This window comes from Opisthocomus hoazin, chromosome Z (assembly GCF_030867145.1).
Source record: "Opisthocomus hoazin isolate bOpiHoa1 chromosome Z, bOpiHoa1.hap1, whole genome shotgun sequence".
Lineage (NCBI taxonomy): Eukaryota > Metazoa > Chordata > Aves > Opisthocomiformes > Opisthocomidae > Opisthocomus > Opisthocomus hoazin.
The window spans coordinates 41,178,461-41,198,544 of NC_134454.1; the positions used below are offsets into that span (position 1 = coordinate 41,178,461).

At 41.8% G+C, this 20,084-nt stretch overlaps 1 protein-coding gene across 1 annotated transcript in view; it reads left to right on the top strand.

Annotated features, from left to right (window-relative positions):
- Positions 1-305: 305 nt before the first annotated feature.
- TNFAIP8 (TNF alpha induced protein 8) overlaps positions 306-20,084 on the top strand; it is a 64,733-nt gene continuing 44,954 nt past the window's right edge. Inside the window, exon 1 of the mRNA XM_075410635.1 lies at positions 306-370. Within this exon, the coding sequence (XP_075266750.1) occupies position 370 (1 nt within the window). The 5' untranslated portion in view covers positions 306-369. The remainder of the gene's footprint in view (positions 371-20,084) is intronic.

Below are 20,084 nucleotides of genomic sequence, written 5' to 3' on the forward strand. Positions count from 1 at the left end.
CCAATCCCCGTGAGCCCGGGGCAGGCGATCGCGGTCCGACTGAGCTCCCGCCCGCTTCTCCCCGCGGCCGTGCCAGCGGAGAGCCGCCGAGGGAAGCTGGAGCGGGGCAGCGGCGACGGGGCCCGGCCTGGGGCTCACCCCGCCCGCTCCGGGGGCTGCCCGCGCAGGGACTGAGGGCTGCCGGGCCTCGGCCCGCGCCGCCGCCTTCCCCTCCCAGCCCGGGCCGCGGAGGGCAGGGCCAGGGCTGCACCCCGCCCCGCGGCGCGGGGAGCCGGGGCTGCCTTTGCCGCGCCCGCACCGCCGTGGCAGCGCCGCTCCCGCCGCTCCCGCCGCCAGCCCCGAGGAGGAGCGCCCGCCCCGCGCCCACACAGTAAGTGCCGCCGCTCCTCGGCGCGGGGTCCCGCTCCCGCCGCGCCGGTTAGCCCCTTCCCGTCTCTTCCCTTCGCTCTGCGCGCTGGCGTGAAGGGGTGGGCGCGGGCGGCGGGCCCGCGGCCGGCGGCGCCTCAGCGGCAGGGCGGGCAGGGGCCCGGCGGGCTCGGCCGTGCCCCGGCAGGCGCCCCGCCGAGGAGACGGCCCGCCTGCCCGGGGGTTCAGGTGGCGGAGCCCGGGGAGGGGTTTGAAATCCGGCAGGGGGCCGGGAAGTGCTTCCCGGCTCGGGAAGCCCCCGCCCGGAGAGAGCCCTCGCCCTGGCCGGGGTGCGCACGGAGCGGGTCTGCGGCTGTGGAGGCGGCGGGCGCGGTAACGCAGCCGGGTGCTGCGTGGTTCTGGGAGAGGCAAACTTCTCTGTGATGCGCGAGCTCGGTTTTGAAGCGCTGCTAGCAAACATTCCGCCAGTAATGTTAGCTCGTGCCTTGTTTACATACTGCTAATTAAATGAGAGACATCCCGGCTCAGCGTGAGCTTTTCCTCGTTAGAAACCCGGGTGGCCAGGCGTCCCAAGCTGGGGGTCTGTGAGTCTGCGGAGGCGCGTGCTCCCAGTGGCTCATCCACACACAAAGCAAAACGCGGTCCAAATGGTGTTTCGCTCTGCACCTTGTCTTGTTTCATTATGCTCCTTTGCATATTGCTTCGCATAACTGACCAGCGAAACTCCTCGCATTACAGACTGCACGGTCGAAATTTCTGGGAGCCATCAGCGCGCCGGATGAGGAGCTTTCGGTCGCGCTCGCCGACTGGGTTGGCCGCTGCCAGCTCCACTTATCTCTTGGCAGCGTGAAATAGGAAATTTGCTTTGAAAGAGCGGTGAGATAGCAGAGACGAGCACTCGCAGCCCGCGCCACGTTGGGCTGGCCTCCTGGCTGCCACAGACTGTTGGTCTGGTCTGAAAAGCGTCGCTGGTCAGAACCTCATCGCTTGTGGGCATCGCTGTGAGATCCAGAGGAGTTACCGTTCCTGGCTGGCAGACCCAAGGCGGCGGGTGTTTCAGGGGCAGAGCGGGTCAGGCTGTGCCCGATCTGGAAAGATACCGTGCCGAGACCGAGTGCTGATCCAGCACACTGTTCCTGTTCCTGGGGTGGGCAACACGTTAGATGTTGTCTAAAAACAGAAGAAAAGCCAATGACACTGCCTATTGCTTATAACTCTTACATTTAATGGCTTTTGGCAGGAATCTCTTTGTTGTGGTGGAAGTTTCTGACTATTATTTCTACGTTGCAGTGATTAACAAGCATTTTAGTAAACTTTGTGCAAGTCTGAGCGATTGTAACTTGAATTAGGCTGAATGCATTCCCTTCCTTATCATGCTGCTTGTATTGTTGCTACGTATTAGTAGTGCAAAAATGTAAAGCACATGATGCATGTACTGCATGTTACATGAACAGATGCATTTTTACCTTTGCCTTATTTAAAAAATTACAATAAGGAGGAGAAAAAAACATCCGTAAGTGAACGAGCTATGCAAGTATTAGGAGAAGGGATCTGGATGTTCCTCACTCCTTCTCTGTTTCCTAAGAGGCGGGAACCGTGTGTAATAAACCGCATAAAAGTTTCCTGAGTCTCTAAACAGGAACTGGTAGGAAAAAGATCCAGAGAGAAAGAGACTTGCCGTGGAAGGAGGTCTGAGACCTTTATTGAGAAGACAAAATTTGGTCAACTTGGAACACTCTTAGAAGCAGGAAGAAGGAACTAAAATGTTCTAATACATTTACATACTTATTTTCATTTAACCTGGAAGCAAATTTCACATGCAATGTTATCAAAATAAAAGTTGTGGTGCAGATGTTTGCAGGAGCACAAAACACTGAGGCTTGAAATGGAAGTCCCTCACTGTTTGCCCTGACAACAGGAAGCTGCTCATTTCCGTTAAATAGTAACTAGCCTAATCTGACTAACCCCAGATTTCAGTGTACTTTGTGGGTTAATTTGCCTATTTTCAGTTTTCTTTAAAGAATAACAATTGTTCCTTAAAATGGCTGAGGAAATGATCAAATGGTTGAGAAGTCTCAACCTTGGTTAACTTCTTATTTCAGTACATCGAGTCTTCCAAGTGATGGACAGTAAAATGCCTAATAATCTTTAAAGCAGATAATGGATCCCTACAGATTAATTTTATAGAAATAACAAAGTATGGTATGTAACCAGTAGCTGGTTCAAGAGGCATTACATCTCTACGATGAATTTCTTCCAGGTTGCAGATGTTCACTCTTGAGTTTACCTCTTAATAGAGCTTTTGGCCTAGAATTTCCCTGTACTTTTTTATTGATTCTTATACATGAACAGTAAAAAGATAAAAAGGAAGTAAAAAGTTACCAGGTCATATTTGTCATGATCTTAATGTGGGACATATACATGTAAATTACCTGCCTAATCTAAGTGGTTGGTGGTATGTTTTCCTTAGTTTTTACTGCATTGATTGTCTGGGTGAATTTGGTTTGTAGCTTCTTGCATCACTGAGATACAATGCAAGGCATTTGGACTGTACTTTGCTGGCTGTCTGTCTCCTTTGTAGGTATGTTTCTTGCCATGTCTTGTATTTTCCCACCTTTAGGTAGATCATTCAAACTGCTTTCATCTTCCCCCAGTGACAAATTTCTTAGGATTTGATTAAGTTAGGTTTTGTGGATCAGATTGTTCTGATAAACAAAACAAAATCTAACTGAAAATGAAGTACATAGGAAGAATTTTCTCACGGGGAAAGTATATACCTTGTATACAATGTACCTTGAACAAGCGTCAAAACATATTCTGGTGATACGTATCTCAATTTCACAAATTCTAATAGTCTTGTCTTTTGTTTGGAGTATTGATACACAGAATGTGGTGCTCCAGGAACTGATGATTTAATGGAACATTAACTTAGGGACTTCTTGGGGTTGGTTTGGGGCTTTTTTATGTCTGTATGCTCACAGCCATGAGCAGCCATGTTGTCTGTTTGATCTGTAATACAAATATTTGCAACATTTTTTGCCTGTGATGTAGCAGGAGGTCTAGTCCTCATTATTTGAGCCTGGCTTCTTAATCAAAGAAAGTGGGTATGGCTTGAAATTAGTTACAGTGGGTTTTTTTCCTTGTGCCTCCAGCATCTTCAGATCATAAGACCCAGAATAAATGTTATGTGCGGTCAAGTAGAAGTTAAGATGGCATTTTGTTGGTCAAGCAAGCGAGCAAGAAGTTTCACTTGGAATTTTTACACTCTCTTGCTTGAGTAAGGTTTTGCTTAAGCCAGAATTTCCTTTTTTGACTTGAAGATAGACTGACCTCACTGCTACTGAGAAGTGTGAGCTCAGTGCCCTGAGACTGAGGTATCTAATTGGAAAGCTCATCTTACTAGCATCTCTGACAATTCTCAGAGAAGTGGAAGAGTACACAATACGTTATTTTAATTAGAAGCTAATAATCATGTGCTTCAAGTGCTGTTTTCTGAACTGATCATGGACACTGTCGTTTGAAGCCAAAATATCACTTCTTTCTTTTTGTTTATGTGACTGTGATGGTTCCTGGGATCTCTGCAGCAGCCTTGAATTGAGTAAGGCAGGTGTGTGAGATGGAGTATCAAACAAAATACATTCCCTTTAAATGATGTAAGTTAAAGCTGTTACTTAATTTCAATTCTGTTTTTGTTTAGAAACCCTGGTGATGAAAAGTAAGTGTCTCAGCTCTTGAGCAAACCTTGTGGGGACTTAAGAGGTGTTACATGCCTTTTAGATGATAAAACCATTAGCTGGCATTGGTAAGTGAATAAGATGTATGCTGAGTATGAAGTCCAGAAGATATCAGTACCAAAATCTGCATTTCTTTCAGTGCTTTCTCATTAACTAAGAGCATATCTCCTAATAGGTGAATTCTAGTATTAAATATGTCTGGCTTAATCCAAGATCTCATTTTTCTTCCAGAAGTAGGGTTTGGTGTCTTTAAGTACCTAGTTTTGAAGTTGAATGTGTATTATCAGATCAACAAAAGTTAGACGTGTTAAAACCAAGCATTTTCTCCCAAGTTATGGAATAATGCTGTGAAGAATACAGTAGTGTTATCCTATGGAAATCAGGCTGGGTGCAGTCGTTGCTAGTGGTAGTTACTTGGGTACACGTCTGACCACGAACGATCGTTGTTCAGTTACCTGGAGGAGATGCGTGCGAGCAGTGGGCTGGGCTCTCTACATCCGCAGTGGAGTATTTGGCCCATTTTGTGTCCATGTCTGGAGGCCCTAGAATTCAGAATGAACTGGTGGGAATGATGTTTGGCATATGAATTTCGTATTTGTTACCTGAATCAATAGCAAAAATTTTATTGTGTGGTGTGCTTAAGCCTTCTTCAACGAATGGCTTATTTTTTGCTCTAGTATCGCAGCTTAGTGGGAGCATGTCTGAATGCCGTGCCCTTGCTACAGAGCTGGCCTTGAGATCAATTCACGCAATGGGAGAGCAAGGCAGACTGTTTCATGAAACTGAATGGTGTTCGATAGTTGAAGATTTTATGTGCTTACTTCCTTTTAGTGTCTTCATCTAATATTGATAATCTAACTTCCTGCTAATCAGATGGTTTTATAGAGACAATATGGTTTTTCTTGTTTGGTGTTTTGTCTGCAAAAGTTACTGGGGCTCAAATGTATTCAGGATTGGCTGTCCTAAGCAGCTGAGGTAAAACCTGTAACTATAATCTGTGTGATTCCTCAGTGTAGGAAATACATGTAAAAGGACAGAATATGTTAAACTGTAAGGTACTGAGGAGTGAGACAATAAGCTTTAAACTGAGAAGGCATGCCTGCACGTGGTTATCTTCAACCATGTTTGTCTCTTGAGCTTTGAAGTTGAATACCCAATTTGTGAAGGAAACAAAAAACCCTCTAGTTACCAGTAACCGATTTTCAGGCCCTCTGTCCTCTCTAGCATACATACGACACACAGATACCGCCATAAAATTGGCTGTCTTGAAAGGCATTTAAAGTAATAAAGTAGTCAGAGATCCAGGAAGGCAAAGAAAATCTTTCATCTGTTAGGGAAAAAAATGTTTAATAAGGAAATAATTATTTTATTCAAAGACATGCTAAAATGGAGTTTATTAAACAAAATGCTACCACATTTCAGTGATTGGTTGGTAAGTACAATGTCTGTAACCACTCTGATTCTGCATCAAGATTAATTTGCTTTTAGTTTCTAGCTGAAGTAAGTTGTTTTGGACCTGATTCCCATATAGCAGTGTCAGCCACTTCCAATTTGATGGGTAGTACTGAGCTATCAGAAGTATGTTGGCATTACTGCAGAGTATTATACTCGCCTGAAGATTTATTTTACCTACAAGTACAGCTGAAGTTCTGGAAGTTAATCTGGAAATCCTGACAAAAAGATACTAAAAGTAGGTTTCAGGTGATGAGGAGCGTTCTTTGTCAGAAGTCTGATGGGTGGGTGTGCTGGCTAGAGCTCCAGGCGTGAATATATCACTGCTGTCACTCAGTCCTAAATGAAACAACACCGTAACTTCCTGCTTTTGCCAGTTCTGCAGAAATCTAAGACATAGGCAAGTCATTGGTGTCACTGGACATAAATAGGGAAATGCTCCTAAAATAAGAGTAAACTTTTTTGTTACCATGTCCAGAATAAATAACTGCCTCTTGACTTACTGAAAGCATTCTAGTGTTATTTTTATACCAGTAATTATGAAAGGGGTTTAGGTGCTGCTTTGTTTTGAGGAACCAGGAAGTTGCTGCTGTGTTAATTGCAATTAATAAAGTGTCACAGTTTTATATGAAACAGTTTTTAGAGCTCTCTCTGGTATATTGTGGTTAACTGATACAAAATATGTAGCGTAGCTAAAGCATACCTCCATCCTTCCAAAACATTTTGTAGATTTTTTGATTATTTAGGTAGTGTGTTTTCAGAATGTTGTAGAGAAACACTAGTTGGTACTGGAAGGTACCTGTGACTTTCTGACTCATCTGCTGCTGAAGGTACTCTGCAAGTGGTGAGTATGCACAGGCATAAAAAACCTGGGTAAGTCTAGTTAAATAGCCCGTAATTAAGCCCTGATTGTTGAGCCAATTTAGAGTATTCATAATTAGATATGTGTTTATTTATGGTATATTTCCCCATTTTGGTAAAAGAGTATTTATTTTATATATTTGCGTAGCCTGCTTTGTTTAGCATATTAAAGTAATTTTAAAGTCCTGTGGAGGAATGTTTGCCCGCCATCAGCTCAACCCACATGCCTTCTCCTCAACTGGGAACACAAACTGCATTTTATCAGCTGTGCTTCAGCTGATTTTTGTATTTAATGCTTCTTTACAAGGTGAAACAAAAATCAACAAAAATGGTTCAGCAAATTAAAAAAAAAAATCCAGCCTATCTTCATGCTTTATGATCAAGAAGTGGTGATGTTAAGATTTCATCTACTCCAGCTGTTGTACAGTACCGTCTTTATGACAACTAACTGCAGAATAGTTTTTATTAAAGAAAAAAAAAATTCCCCTTCTGAGGATACCTTGCCAACCTACTTAGAGCTTTATGTCCTTATTATATTTTAATTGTTGAGTTTATAGTTAGGAAAATAACTTGCTACTGTTGCACCTCCAACTTGTAGTATTTGGGATTCCAGATGTAAAACCTGTCTCTCAAGTGGTCTAGACTTGGTCTTATTGGTATTGCTAGCACTTCTAGCTTTGTTATCTCTTTGGCACGATTGGCATGATTTTGTAAACAGCTAGGGGAGTTTAGTGGCATGTGAAACTTAATTGCACTTTTCATGAGATTAAGAAGTAGAAGCCTTTTGCATAAGTTACAGGGAAAAAAAGAAGAAAGTAAATAGAGGGTAGAGCAAGAGAGACAAAGCTGAGCTTGTTTTAGGAGCTCTGAAGTTTGCTTAGCTTTCCAAAACTTTGCAAGTCAAGTTAGAAGAAAACAGTTAATAACCTGTATCTTTACCTAGTTAGTTATGGCTATTACAACAGTGAAATATGGAATAATACAGCTCAAGCACTTTTTGTGTCTGTGCTGTTCTTTTATTTTTTGTGTAACAAAAATCACCGCATGTTTGTGTAACAAAATTGAGAAGCTGCATAGTTTTATTTTAATGTTAACCCTGTGGTGCAAAGTGACTCTCTTGCAGAGAGCTGAAGGACAGATATGCCTTGGTGGAAAACAAGTTTAATATTTCATACTTCCCCCCCATAACTCCTTAGAAGTTAATAAAAACAATGTTACAAAATACATGAGGTTCATTTGCAGGGATATCTCCTGCTGAAGTCTGGAGTGGATTCAGGATGAGCGTACCAAAGTTTTTGTGAACACCTTCCTGTGGTTTCCAGCAGTTTCAGAATAATTTAAACACACCGAGAGGAAATCAGTAGTTTTTCTCTGTTTGACTACAGTTTTCTTTTCTTGTGTCAATGGGTAGTATTTACTGTTAATAATGTGGGTAAAGGACAGAATGCTTTAGCCTCCCATCTGATGAAATAATTAAATAAAATAGTACAGATCTGTTACTATAAACAGTGTAATGGGAATCTTGATAGTGTTTCATTAGATGCTAGCCCTCCCCCCCCCCCAAGTAGTTGACAGCATATTGATAGGTGGAATTGTTTCTCATTTGAAGATGTTGTTCTGGAATGTTTTATATGATAGTTCTGTATTTGAAAGGCTTTCTTATCAAGGACTTATCCGCTAGTTTATGTGAATTCGATTGATTATTTCCAGGTGTATCCAGTTAATTTCTTCTCCATTAAAATGTTTGTTCTAGTACTTCGGTGTATTAGAATGTCTCATGTTAAAGAAGAAGAAATCTGCATATCTGTTTTTTCTTGGAGCTTTTGAAAACTTATTCAAAGTTACATGTAGCATTGAATAATAGTGGAAATGTGATTAACCTTTGAATTGTGGAGAAATCCGTATAATCCAACCTATGACTTTGTGTTGTACTGGTCTGCAAAACGCCACACTGGTCAATGAGGCAGAAAGTATGCTGATTGCGACCGAATGCTTTTGTGCCGATTTGCTAGTAGTATTTGCTGTAAAAGTGGTTTTGAATATGGAGGTGGATAATTTGGAGTCACTTGAAATGTCAGCTTTGTTGTGAACACCAGGAGGATAACTGGGAATAGATGAGGAGGAGTAAAGAATGTGAATTCAGTTCTAGGCAATAAAATACTCTGTACATTTTTTTAAAATTTATTCCCGTAAGGTGTTCAAGTGTAATCTTAGATGATTGTCAGTTTAGACATTTCTTCCGCTTCAGATGTTAGGGTGGACAGAAGAAAGTACGGGAAGTCTGGATTATTCCAAAAAGATCCATCTGTTGAAAGCATGTTCTCGGTGACATCAGAAGATGAAGAGCACAGGACATGGCTCTTACTATTACTGCAGTTTGTACAGTGCTGTACATCTCACCTGGCATCCCTAAACACTGTTGGTTTCCCTGTGTTTTCCAGTAAGTTTTGTGGAAGTTGTTTCGTGTTACCTGTGGTTTTTTAGAAGTTTCTCAGTATTTCAACATACTCATTTTCTAATCACTTTTAAATTTAGGACCTTTAAAAAAATAAACCCCGTATTTGTGTAACGATGCTGCTTTACAAGAAGTACCCAGTTCTACGTATCAAGACAGGTATTTAGTTTCAGTGATAGCAGAACATGGGGTATTGAAAATATTTTCAGAGAGTTTGGGTCCAACTGGTGGGGAGTCAGTATTTGAGACCTATAAAACCTGCAAGGGTCTAAAACTCGGGTATATGCTGCTGTTAGGTACACAGGAAACCATGTCACAAAAACAACCCTATTTTGTGCTCAAGCACATGAGGTTGTGTGTAGGTGACTGAGTGTGGGGAAGGAGAATGTGTCATTACAGTGGACTTTGAAATTTGCTTTTAAAATTATAGGAAGGTAGACCTCTGTACTAGCCAAGCTTAAATGCAGTGTGCACCATTTAACAATCTATTCATTTTACTACTGTGTGTGAGGAAAGAAACGCAGGAGTCCACAGCTAAAAATGCTGTTATGACCAGTTTCACCTTTATTTGCTTTACTGCCACATTGTTTCAAAAGTGAGTAGTTATAGCACAAGTCAGAAAGTTGGTGTTCTGTGTCTTGATGGCAATGAATACATTGATGGAGAAGAATGGCAATTAACAGATAGGCAAAGCAATAATAAAATAACTAGTTAGAAGGAGTAAATTCAGAACTTCATCCAACACTGGGATAGGGATGAGAAGTCTAGAGGAGTTTAAATGAACTACTTGACACCAAAACCAAAAGACTGAAAATACAAACTTTGTGTACGTTTAATTTTTTTTTCTTAATGTGAAGAGCTGGATAACACCATAATAATGTAACCTAAAGCTAACCAAAAACATTTGACAGCAGTGCCAGGCAGAAGGGAGGCCTTTCTCAAACCCTGTTCATGCTACGGAAGAAGTGGTTTAAATACTCAGCGTGACAGTCTGAAACTATCTGACTGCAATTTTTCTATGTGCGCAGTGAACTAAGGGCTTGCTATGAGAAAGGGGTAGAATCAGTGAACTAAGGCTTTTCTAGATACTATTTCTGTTTGGGGTGGATATGAGCCGAAAATACAAATGTGTTGAAAGCTTGCATCAAGAAAAAGCTGGCAGACCCTGTCTGTGCCATTAATTGAAGCTCACCACTGGGGTACGGCTCCTGTGTGGGTCGACAGCTGGTGCAGTGCCTTGGGCCACAGGGACACGTGGAGCAGAAGAACCCAATGTGCCATGATTGCTGTGGGCAGCCCACATCTTCTGGGGGTGGCCTGCAGGGGTAAGGCGCATCCCATGAAGTGCCTTGCAAAGCTGTCACACATATCATAAGATTGTAGTTATCTATGCAGGGTAACCATCCACCTTCAGTAACGCTCTGGTATCAGACAGGGGTATTTGTGTCTCCTGTGTTCAGGTGGGCAACCAAGTACAAATCTTCTGGGGTTATGCTGCACGACTGAGGGAGATAAAATGTTTTGTCAATTGATGCTACACAGATGGCGTGAAGAGTGGTGACCATTGCTTGATTTCCTCTGCTCAGGTAAATTCAACTAAAGTTCGCTGAAGGGCAACACTACTGTGCCTGACTAATTTGGAGGCAATTTGTTCAGGTGCTGAGTGTTGCTGCAGGTTAGCCCTGAAAATAACATGCCTTAAGCCTTTTTCAACCTTAAACAAAACCGTATTGTAATTACGATTCTCAGCAATGGAGTGCTGCTTGCTGAAAGCTATTCATCCTTCTAGTGGAAATCCTTCATAGTCAGAGCTGGGGAAATTCGGTACTCTGGACAACCCCCATCTCACTCTCAGCCCCTTTTATTGAAAGGATGTACTAGGAAAACAATAGCTCTCTCCAAAATTAGGCATACAAAGACCTGATAGACCCTGCTAGAATTTTCAGTTTAAAAGCACATTGTGACATTGTCCTCCCTGTTCTCCACAAGTGGCCACAGAGCATCTGTGACCACTTGTTCAAGTCACCAGTGCGCGTTACCTTAGTTTGGCATTGCAGTCCCTTACATGCAGCTGAAGACCAGATCACCTAAATGGATCTGCCTGAGGAACAAATGACTCTCAAACAACAGTTTAATGGCATTTACCTGGCTGGTACATCGTTGCTATGTCTGTCCAGATAGCATGGTGGTAGAGTAAGTAGCTCTTAGAATTTGCCGTACTAAAGTTGTACCTAAGTATAGTTGATCTGAGAGCTAGAGCATCCATTTTGTCTGATGACATTTTTAGGAGGTGTGCTATTGAACGAACCCGTGTGGAAAACAATAGAGACGTATGGTGGTGATGACAGAGGACAGTGGGGTATGTCTGAGCACGACAAGCTCCTGCAAATCCTGTTATTTCCAACTTCCGGGATTCTCAGCGTGTGCTGAGCCCGCAGAAGAGCACAGTGCCAGGCGACCATATCCCAAAAATTGTGCTCCTGTATCTGAAAACGTCGGCTGAATATGGTAAGGATTGAAATAGGAAATAGCTGTCTGTACAGATGCGATTATTGTACAGCAGTTATTCTGTAATACTTATTGTGTGGCAGTTTATAGCAAAACTAACTCCTACTTTGGATTTGAATCTTGAAATGAAACTTTCAATGCAAAAATCTTTTGAAGGAATGAAAGTCGGTCAAGTGATTCAAAAATACAACCTCTTTTGTTTCTTTATAATTATTTCAAGGTGTGGCATTTATGCAAATATTATTTTTAGCTATGAACAGGTATTGACAGAGTAGTGCTGATACTTAAAATGGGAATCCTCAGGCTGTTCACAAATCCCTGTAGTTTAGGAAGAAAGTTAGAGCAATAATATTTCGGTAGCCCATCTTAACAACTGCGAGAATGGGAAGATAAGTTAATGAAGTTATTCTAACATAAGCTAGTGAAATAAAACGATGAAATTCAGAAACTGTGGAAGGACTTCAGGCAGTAACTTGCCTGCTCCCTTACTACCGTCTTTTTTTTTTCAGTGCTCTGAATGAAGTAAACGAATTAATTTTACACCCATCTATTCTTGTAGTACCTCTGGCACTATACATTTGCATATGTACATGTAAGTGTTTACTCTGACTAGCAAGTTTTGCAGGTCCTCTTGTTTGTGTGACCCTTCCGTACAAGACTTGTACAAAATTCGTTTTTTTCCATGCTCTTCTCCAGAAACCCCCTGGAGATGTTTAAATAGTGTTAAGATGAAAGCAGCTCGAGATGACCCAGTAGGAAATAATTGTTACAAAAGGAAAATGGGTTCCTCTTCAAGTACATAAAATCTTCTATTGGCAGTAGAGGTGTAAGTGAATTATTGCTGGTGGCAATAGAGCTGGGTGTGTGATCCAGGATAAATACGTTTACAGAGGTTAGTGTTGTCTGTTTTGAACAGTCTAAACCAAGCCAAAAAGAGTCTGGTGGAGGAAAGCATTCTCTGTGAAATTTTAAGCTCTTTTTACTCAACATGAGTGGAACAATTCAGATTTTTTTAGTTGGATAAAACTTCCTTGCACATTGCCAAATATAAGTACTTGATTTCTGTTGTATTTTGCAGTCATTTAGATGAGTTTTCAGTAACCAGTAATCTTTGATCTTCAGTATAATTTGAGGTCATCTTCTGACATAATACACGTCCATTTTTATGCATGGTTTAAGAAGTAATTCATGCTCAGCTAAACATTGTTAGAAATAGGAGGGTTTCGCAGATATCTGGTTTTAATACTTGTTTATTGAATTGATTCAGTAAGTGCAAAATGCTTTAAAATTTATCTTTCTCCCTACTGTTTGTATGTCTTCTCTTGATTTTTCTGTGGAGTGCCAAATCCAGACAGATTTCTCCAACTCTGTAACACCTACATATAGTAACATTTACACCCAATGAGTGTAGTATGTTTGTACAGTGTTCTCCACTGCATTAATAACACACAGAAGTTACTGTGATTAAAGCTTTTAAGTGCTTGAGACCACAAGGCAAATTGCTTCTCCAAAACTACTTTTTTTTTCAGTTGTTCTGTTAATCTGTCACTGTAGAACTGAAGAAAGTTGCTCAAGATATTCAGACTCTGCATTGTCATTCTTAGGTCTTTGCATATTTTTTAGCAAAACTTTAACCCTCAGTTTTCTTGGGAAAATGTCTGGTATAGAGATAATTGCAGCGTCCTGTCATACTAATTTTTTTTTTCCTTGACTATGTGCTCCTGTTTTTATCAGAGTCATAAAATGGTTTGGCTTGGAAGGGACCTTCAAAGATCATCTAGTCCACCCCCCGCCATAGGCAGGGACACCTTCCACTAGAGCAGGTTGCTCAAAGCCCCATCCAACCTGGCCTTGAACACTGCCAGGGAGGGGGCAGCCACAGCCTGTTTGGGCAGCCTGTTCTTGTGCTTCACCACCCTCAGACTAAAGAATTTCTTCCTTGTATCTAGTCTAAATTTACCCACTTCTAATTTAAAACCATTACCCCATGTCCTGTCGCAGCAGGCCCTGCTGAAAAGTTTGTCTCCATCTTTCTTGTAAGTCCCCTTGAAGTACTGGAAGGCCGCTATTAGGTCTCCCTGCAGCCTTCTCTTCTCCAGGCTGAACTGCCCCAACTGTCTCAGCCTCCCCTCACAGGATAGGTGCTCCAGCCCTCTGACCATTTTTGTGGCCTCCTCTGGACCCGCTGCAACAGGTCCATGTCTTTCCTGTGCTGGGTGCTCCAGAGCTGGATGCAGGGCTCCAGGTGGGGTCTCACCAGAGTGGAGCAGAGGGGCAGAATCCCCTCCCTTGGCCTGCTGGCCATGCTGCCTTTGATGCAGCCCAGGATACAGTTGGCCTTCTAGACTGCGAGCCCACATTGCTGGCTGGTGTCCAGCTTTTCATCCACCGGTACCCCAAAGTCCTTCTCTTTTATCCTAGTGTAGTTTTGGTGGGAATTCCCTTAATCTCATTTAGTACTCTTAGGTATCCTTACTTAGTATTTAGAAATCCAAATATCATTTTTGCGTATTTCTAATACTTGTAAGTACAGAATGTTAACTTTATATCCTTTATTTTCAGGGACAGTATTAAATGGTACATTGTAGATGGTTTGTTTGTTCTGGAGTTGAAAATACATGGCAGCTGTCTGATTGTTTAAGCTGTTTTCATAGCTGCTTTATCAGAACAAAACAGGTTAAGTTTTGTAGTTTTCCCGAATTTTTCTTTTAGTTTCCTTTGCATCTGCATGAATACATTTACAGTTCCTACCTCAGTCCTTTCCTTATGCAGCTGAAATGTTGCAGATGGGCAATAGCTGGTTCCAAAAAGAAAGAAAGGCCCTGCAATGAAAGTCACAAATTATTCTGGTTTAAAACCTGCAAGTCTGTATTATTTTCAGGGAAAGTATGGCTAGTTTTATGAAAAGCAATGCACGGCTTTAATCCTCTAGGAAGGAAAATTAAGAGTGAGCACTATAAAAGCAGTCATTTAACTGTGGCAGGTGACAGCGTCAGTGGGTTTTACAGCACTGGGATGGAGTTAGAATTTTCAAGGAAGATTTGATTATATTCATGATTTTTCCCCTGTTTAGAATTACATACCTGCGCATGGAATAGAGTCCCATTTCCGAAAGAAGAAATCCCTAAGTTATGCAAAAGAAGATGCGCGTTGCATGAGGCTTAATTCATTTAACATTTAGCTACAAAACTTCCAGATCCTCTTGTTACTGTATGGATTTTGACTTGTAGCATATAAGTGTTTAGGAATTCTGTATTTTTTGGTGAAAAACTGTCAGATCTACATACGACTTCTGGAAGCTTTAAATGGAAGCGTGTCGTCTATTGAGATCATTTAGAAGAAAGAAACAAATAGTGTAGAGTACTATACCTGCTAAAGGAACTGTTCTTTAAATTTATATTCAGAAAATGTATTTTTGGATCTGTTCTGTGTATTTTTAAAAGTATTACTTATTTTGGTGGATTTTCTTCCTACAGTTCCTGCTTGTATGTAAGGCAGAGCTTGACTGCAGAATTGCAGCAGTGACTCCTGGAGTATGACATTCACTGGTTCCACTTTATAGTCTTGATAGGAAGGTGCTGCTTCAGGGAATGCACCTCTCCTCTCTAGGGAGAACGCCTTTTTTGTTTATCGGCCGTAGGAAGTAAGCACTTCCAGCCCTTTCACGCTTACTTGGGTAGCATAGGTAGATTATGAACCTGTTTTTCAGAGGTAACCCTGCTGCAAGTTATTTGCATAGCCTAGAATGAAATTCTAACAGTAACTGAGAATAGCAATTAAAGCACTTCCTTGTGTTAACTACAACATCTGGCGCAGGGTGGCTGTAAGGAAGCATACCTCGTCAACAGCTGTAAGGAAATTTTTCAAAGAGTGTCCTTTGGATAATGTCAGTTTTGGTTTTGGACATATCAAGCTTTGCTAACATTACCTGGCGGTGAAGATAACTAGTTACAGCACATTCCAGGGAGTGCAGCAGTTTGCCTCTTGCAAAGTAATGAATGTATTTGTTATAGAGACTATGCAAGGAGACAATTACACTGGTGACTGATACTGCTTTCCTCACTGGAGAGCTTGCAGCCAGGAATCTGAACTGTTAAGAAACTGCTTTAGCCGATGTATGTTAAAACCAGCACAAGCTTTTCCAGTCATAGGCTGAAACCAGCTCTCGTGCTGCAGTTATCTGCCACTTTCACTCAGATTCTTGTCTTCCATTGACTTTCAAACAGAAACTGTAAAAAAAGGCACTTCTCAAGATTCATTCGTGAAAGAAGAAACTAAATTTAGAGTATTTGAAGCCTAATAAAATAATTTTTGACATAACAGGAGCAGCAATGTTTTATGACTTTACTGAATGTTGTTTTTTTTTTGTTTAGTAGGAAGATAAATTTAAATAAATTTAACTTAAAAACTGATATAATCAGAATCAAACTAATAATGGGCAATTTTGTTAGTTCTGCTGGCTGTGCAGTTTTTTAGAAGAATATCATGTCTCTAGACATAAATTTCAGTGCTGTTCTTCAAAGAATGTTGAATACTATCCACTTTGATTCATAGAGAATCTTTTCTAGTGTTTTATCATAATCACCTTGGGATGCATGCTAAATATTTTTTGCTAATGTTTGTGCTGTTAACTTGAAATCGGGTGACACTTGCCAGAATTTTTGCCTTAATAATTAAAGGCATCCCCTCATTCTTTTTGATAAGAGAAGGTTTACAAGCAAGCAAGAAAGAGGCGTTCCGCTTTTGTCCTGGCCCTGTATACACTCATACCAGTTTCATTAGGCTGGTGGTGGCTGTGTTTTAGGAAGAGGTCACCGGAAGAAGCCTGTCTTCTGGATCACAGGCTCCGGGTTCCCCTGTAGCAAGCAGCTGCGTCTCGTGTTGCGGTCAGACTTCCATCTTTGTTCTGTCAGGGTGGAGGATTGATCTACTACTGGAGGCTTCTGATGTTTAAAGTTTTACTTGTGAGGTGTTTTTTTTTTGTTTTGTGGCTGGTCTGTTCTCACTTGTTTTCATATGAGCCTGTGAGCTGAAGTAATTCTTGCCATTACCTGCTGTTCAGCCCCTGGATGTTTTTGTACCAAGGTCTTCCATAATGAGCTTGCTTGTTGAAAGAGTAAATACGCCAAACTCTTCTGCCTGCTGCTACAGGCAGTCCCTCCCCTCAACTGCTACACTCTTAATTTGCGTTTCCTCTGGTTCAAATTCTGCTCTGCTGAACAGTGTACATACTTTTATTTACATACATACCTATACGTGTGTCATAAACAGTATCTCTCGATAGAGTTCCGTCTCTGCTGGAAGTACTTCTCATGATTTTTTCTTTTCTCTTCTTACTGGAGAGAGACTAGTGGGCTCCTCTGCTAAAGGTTTCATGGTGCCAGAGGCAAGGATACACTTTGGCACTAACTGTCATACTGTGGCAGCGTTTCTCGTACAGCTTGGACTACTAATTGTAAACATGCAAGCTCATCTGGCTGCATTACCGTCTGATTGTTATGCACGTTGTTAGCAAACATATGGCAAGACATGTTTTTCTTCATGCTTAGCTGTGAAAGCTGCGCTGAGCAGTGTGTATGATGGCGTAGCAGATGCTTTTGGAGCTTGGGGGCATTGGAGCTGTGAGGTCCTGGGTGGATTCAGCCCTGGTGCGTGCTCAAGGCTGTGGAGTCCTGACTGAAGCAAAAAGAGATGAGGCTCTTTGGCCCCTTTGCTTTCTGCATCTGAGAAACAGTACAGACAGCATTGTTAGCAAACGGTGGCAGGATTAATCTGTTTGAGCTAATTGCAAGAATGGTGGAAGATCTATGGGCAGGTGAAGTTATCCTTGTTTCAGGTGAAGAAGGTTCAACAGTGTGTGTTCTGAGCACACGCTGCCGAGGTAGCTGCTCACCTAGAGTTGGCCTGAAGGTGAAAAGGCACAATTTAATAACACAAATACCCAGTCAGCAGTAGAGAAGCTCAGAGGTCTGTGCTTATATTGGAAAATACAACACTTCAAGCATCAATAGGTGTCAGGATGGTGGGTATGTGAGCCTCAAAGGAAGTCTGTGGTATGAGCATTGCGCTGGTGTGATCCCAGGCTGTTGTGTGGAGTGGTTCTGGTGTTGTCTTTTTGCCCCCCTCCACCAGGAGAACTGGGTGCTGCGCAGTGAAAGGGATAGTTGCTGAAATGAATGGAATCAGTCACCAATGCTGACAACACAGATATGATGCAGTGACAGCCAATCTAGGGATATTGTTGTGACAGGCCTGAATTTGTGTCTTGAGATGGTCAAAATGCTGGCAGGGTGGATGCAGGGTGAATAGGCAGAAAGAAATGCAGTGCACATAGGAAAAGCTGTTGAGGGCTGGTAGTGTCTCTTACTTACCAAGCACCCTTAATGCCTGAGTGAATGTTATCAAAAGTTGGGCTGAAAAATAGGCTATCCAAGAGTAGTGATTTTGGAAAAGTGCTGTGTGTGAGTGTTACTTCAAATGCAGGGGTCCCTGTGTAATCAAGCAGTGAAGGATTAAGCATGACAGGTACAGCTAGAGCACCAGACTGGTAGCTGTGGTCAAGGGCTGAATGACTGAAGGAAATAATGTAATGTGAGCTAATAGAGTTTCAACCTCAGAACAGAAAAGATAGGTGACTGGAACCATTTTTTGACCTATGTGGTCTCTAACTGGTTAAAGGGATTGCGATGTTTGCTTATCCATTGGGTAGGGGATAAGAAACAAGGCATACTTAAGCCCACATGGTTTGTGCCTTTTGTGGGTTTCTGCAGAGAAGCTGAAGTTGTGGTTTATTGTTTATCACATACCAAGTGTCTGTGTCATCCTTTGTATGCAGATAAGAGAGTGTACATCCCACCATTGTTGTCTTACCTTTTTCGGAGCAGCAACAGATTGGTTGATTTGTCATGATCTTGTGGCACGGGACCTTTTCCTTTTGTTTCCAGTTGATGATAGCATCCCTTTGCAGAAGGTTTCAAGTGAGTAAGCACTAATTTCACACACATCGTTGTCTGCCAAAAAATGGCATTCAGTCCTGCTCCTGTGCTTGTATTATTTCCTTTGTTGTGTCAGCAGAAACATTCATGTTCATCAGACTGAGGAACTTGATCAGGCGATCGGTTAGCCTCTCCACCCTGCCCCCCAGCAGTTTTTTCTGTGAATCAGTTCTGCAGTCTGGTGTGCCATACAGCTAAACAGACGCTTATGGTACCACAGGGAGCATTCAGGCTGGGGTGGGAGGACAAGGCAGAGCTGGTGTAACATGTCTCAGGGTTGAGAATGGTGCAACTGCCTCATTGGAGGCATCGTTTACAAGTTTGCATTCATAAAAGTCTCTCAGTCTGACTTTGCACTTACAGATACTGCTATGTATCACATCTCACTGAAACTAGTCCTGCTCAGCTTTGTTCACTTTTTCCTGCATGGTTGGTCTTTCTGTGTTAAGGATGCCTCTCGGCTTTGTGGGAGGCATCGCACAAACACTCACATTCTTTGAAGTCAAATATTATTGCTGAAGTTTTGGTTAAATGTGTTGGAAGGTTTAGCCTTACCTAAACTCTAGAAGAAACCTCCTTTTAGCCCGATATTCAGCCTTCCAGTATTCACAGAATGTTCGGGGTTGGAAGGGACCTCTGCGGGTCATCTAGTCCAACCCCCATTGCCGAAGCAGGGTCACCCTCCCGAATACCTGGTTACCATTTTTCCTGTAGCAAATCCACCATCCAGCAATGCACTAATAGTCATCTGCTGTTCACTGGGTAGCTTTCCGTATAATAAGTCTAGATCGGGAAAGATAGTAGGTTATTTTGGATATGATCTACTTTTGAGATAACTGTTTCTGGATTATGTTTCAGTTTCATTCACCTCTCTTTCTTTAAAAAGGTTTCCATAACCTGGAATGCTGCTGTAAACTGACAGGCTTGTACTTGGTTTGGTCACTTTTTTCCTTTTTCCATCCCACTTTGTTCTTTGCTGTTTTGCCATTTTCCTGGCTTTACAGATGTAATTTATTTAGCCTTAATGTAATCAACATCTGTGTATAAGAATTATTTAGGAAATTTTGTAGAGTCTTTGGATAAATATTTTTAGGAAAGGTGTTTGATTCTCTTTAGGCCAGTTTTTAAAGTATAGTTTTTTGTTGTTGCATTGACTATTTGAGTACAGCTTGGCTTTGTTTCTCGAACATAAACTTGCATACCAGAAGAATCTGCCTTTTGAGTAGCACTTACGATTCATACAGTGTATATTGTGCCGCTGTAGTGTTTGGCATTTATTAGTGCAACTTGCCACAGTAAACTGGGAGACTTACCTTGCAATGCAGGGAAATTTGACGCAGGAATGTCTAAGTGCAATAGATGTACAAAAACCAAAAGATGCTAGACACAGAGATATTTTCATTAATCTTAGCCTTTGTGTAGCTCTATGCAGTGATTTAATTCTATAGTTAGCTCTTAAGAATATCTGTCTTCTCAGTATCAGCAATGTCAGGATATATATGAGAAGGGCCAAAGTAGCATCTGCAATCGATGTGTGTGCGTGTATTGTGTTTTAGATAAACTCTTTGCTGTATAAACATCTCAGTAAATAAATGTGTGGGTACTTGAAGTACATGTTCGTGTAAAAATGTTCTTATGTTTGTAATAGTAACCATGCAGAGTTTTAAAAATACGTTTATTCAGCAGTTGTTTAATTGTTTCTATAGCTTTTTA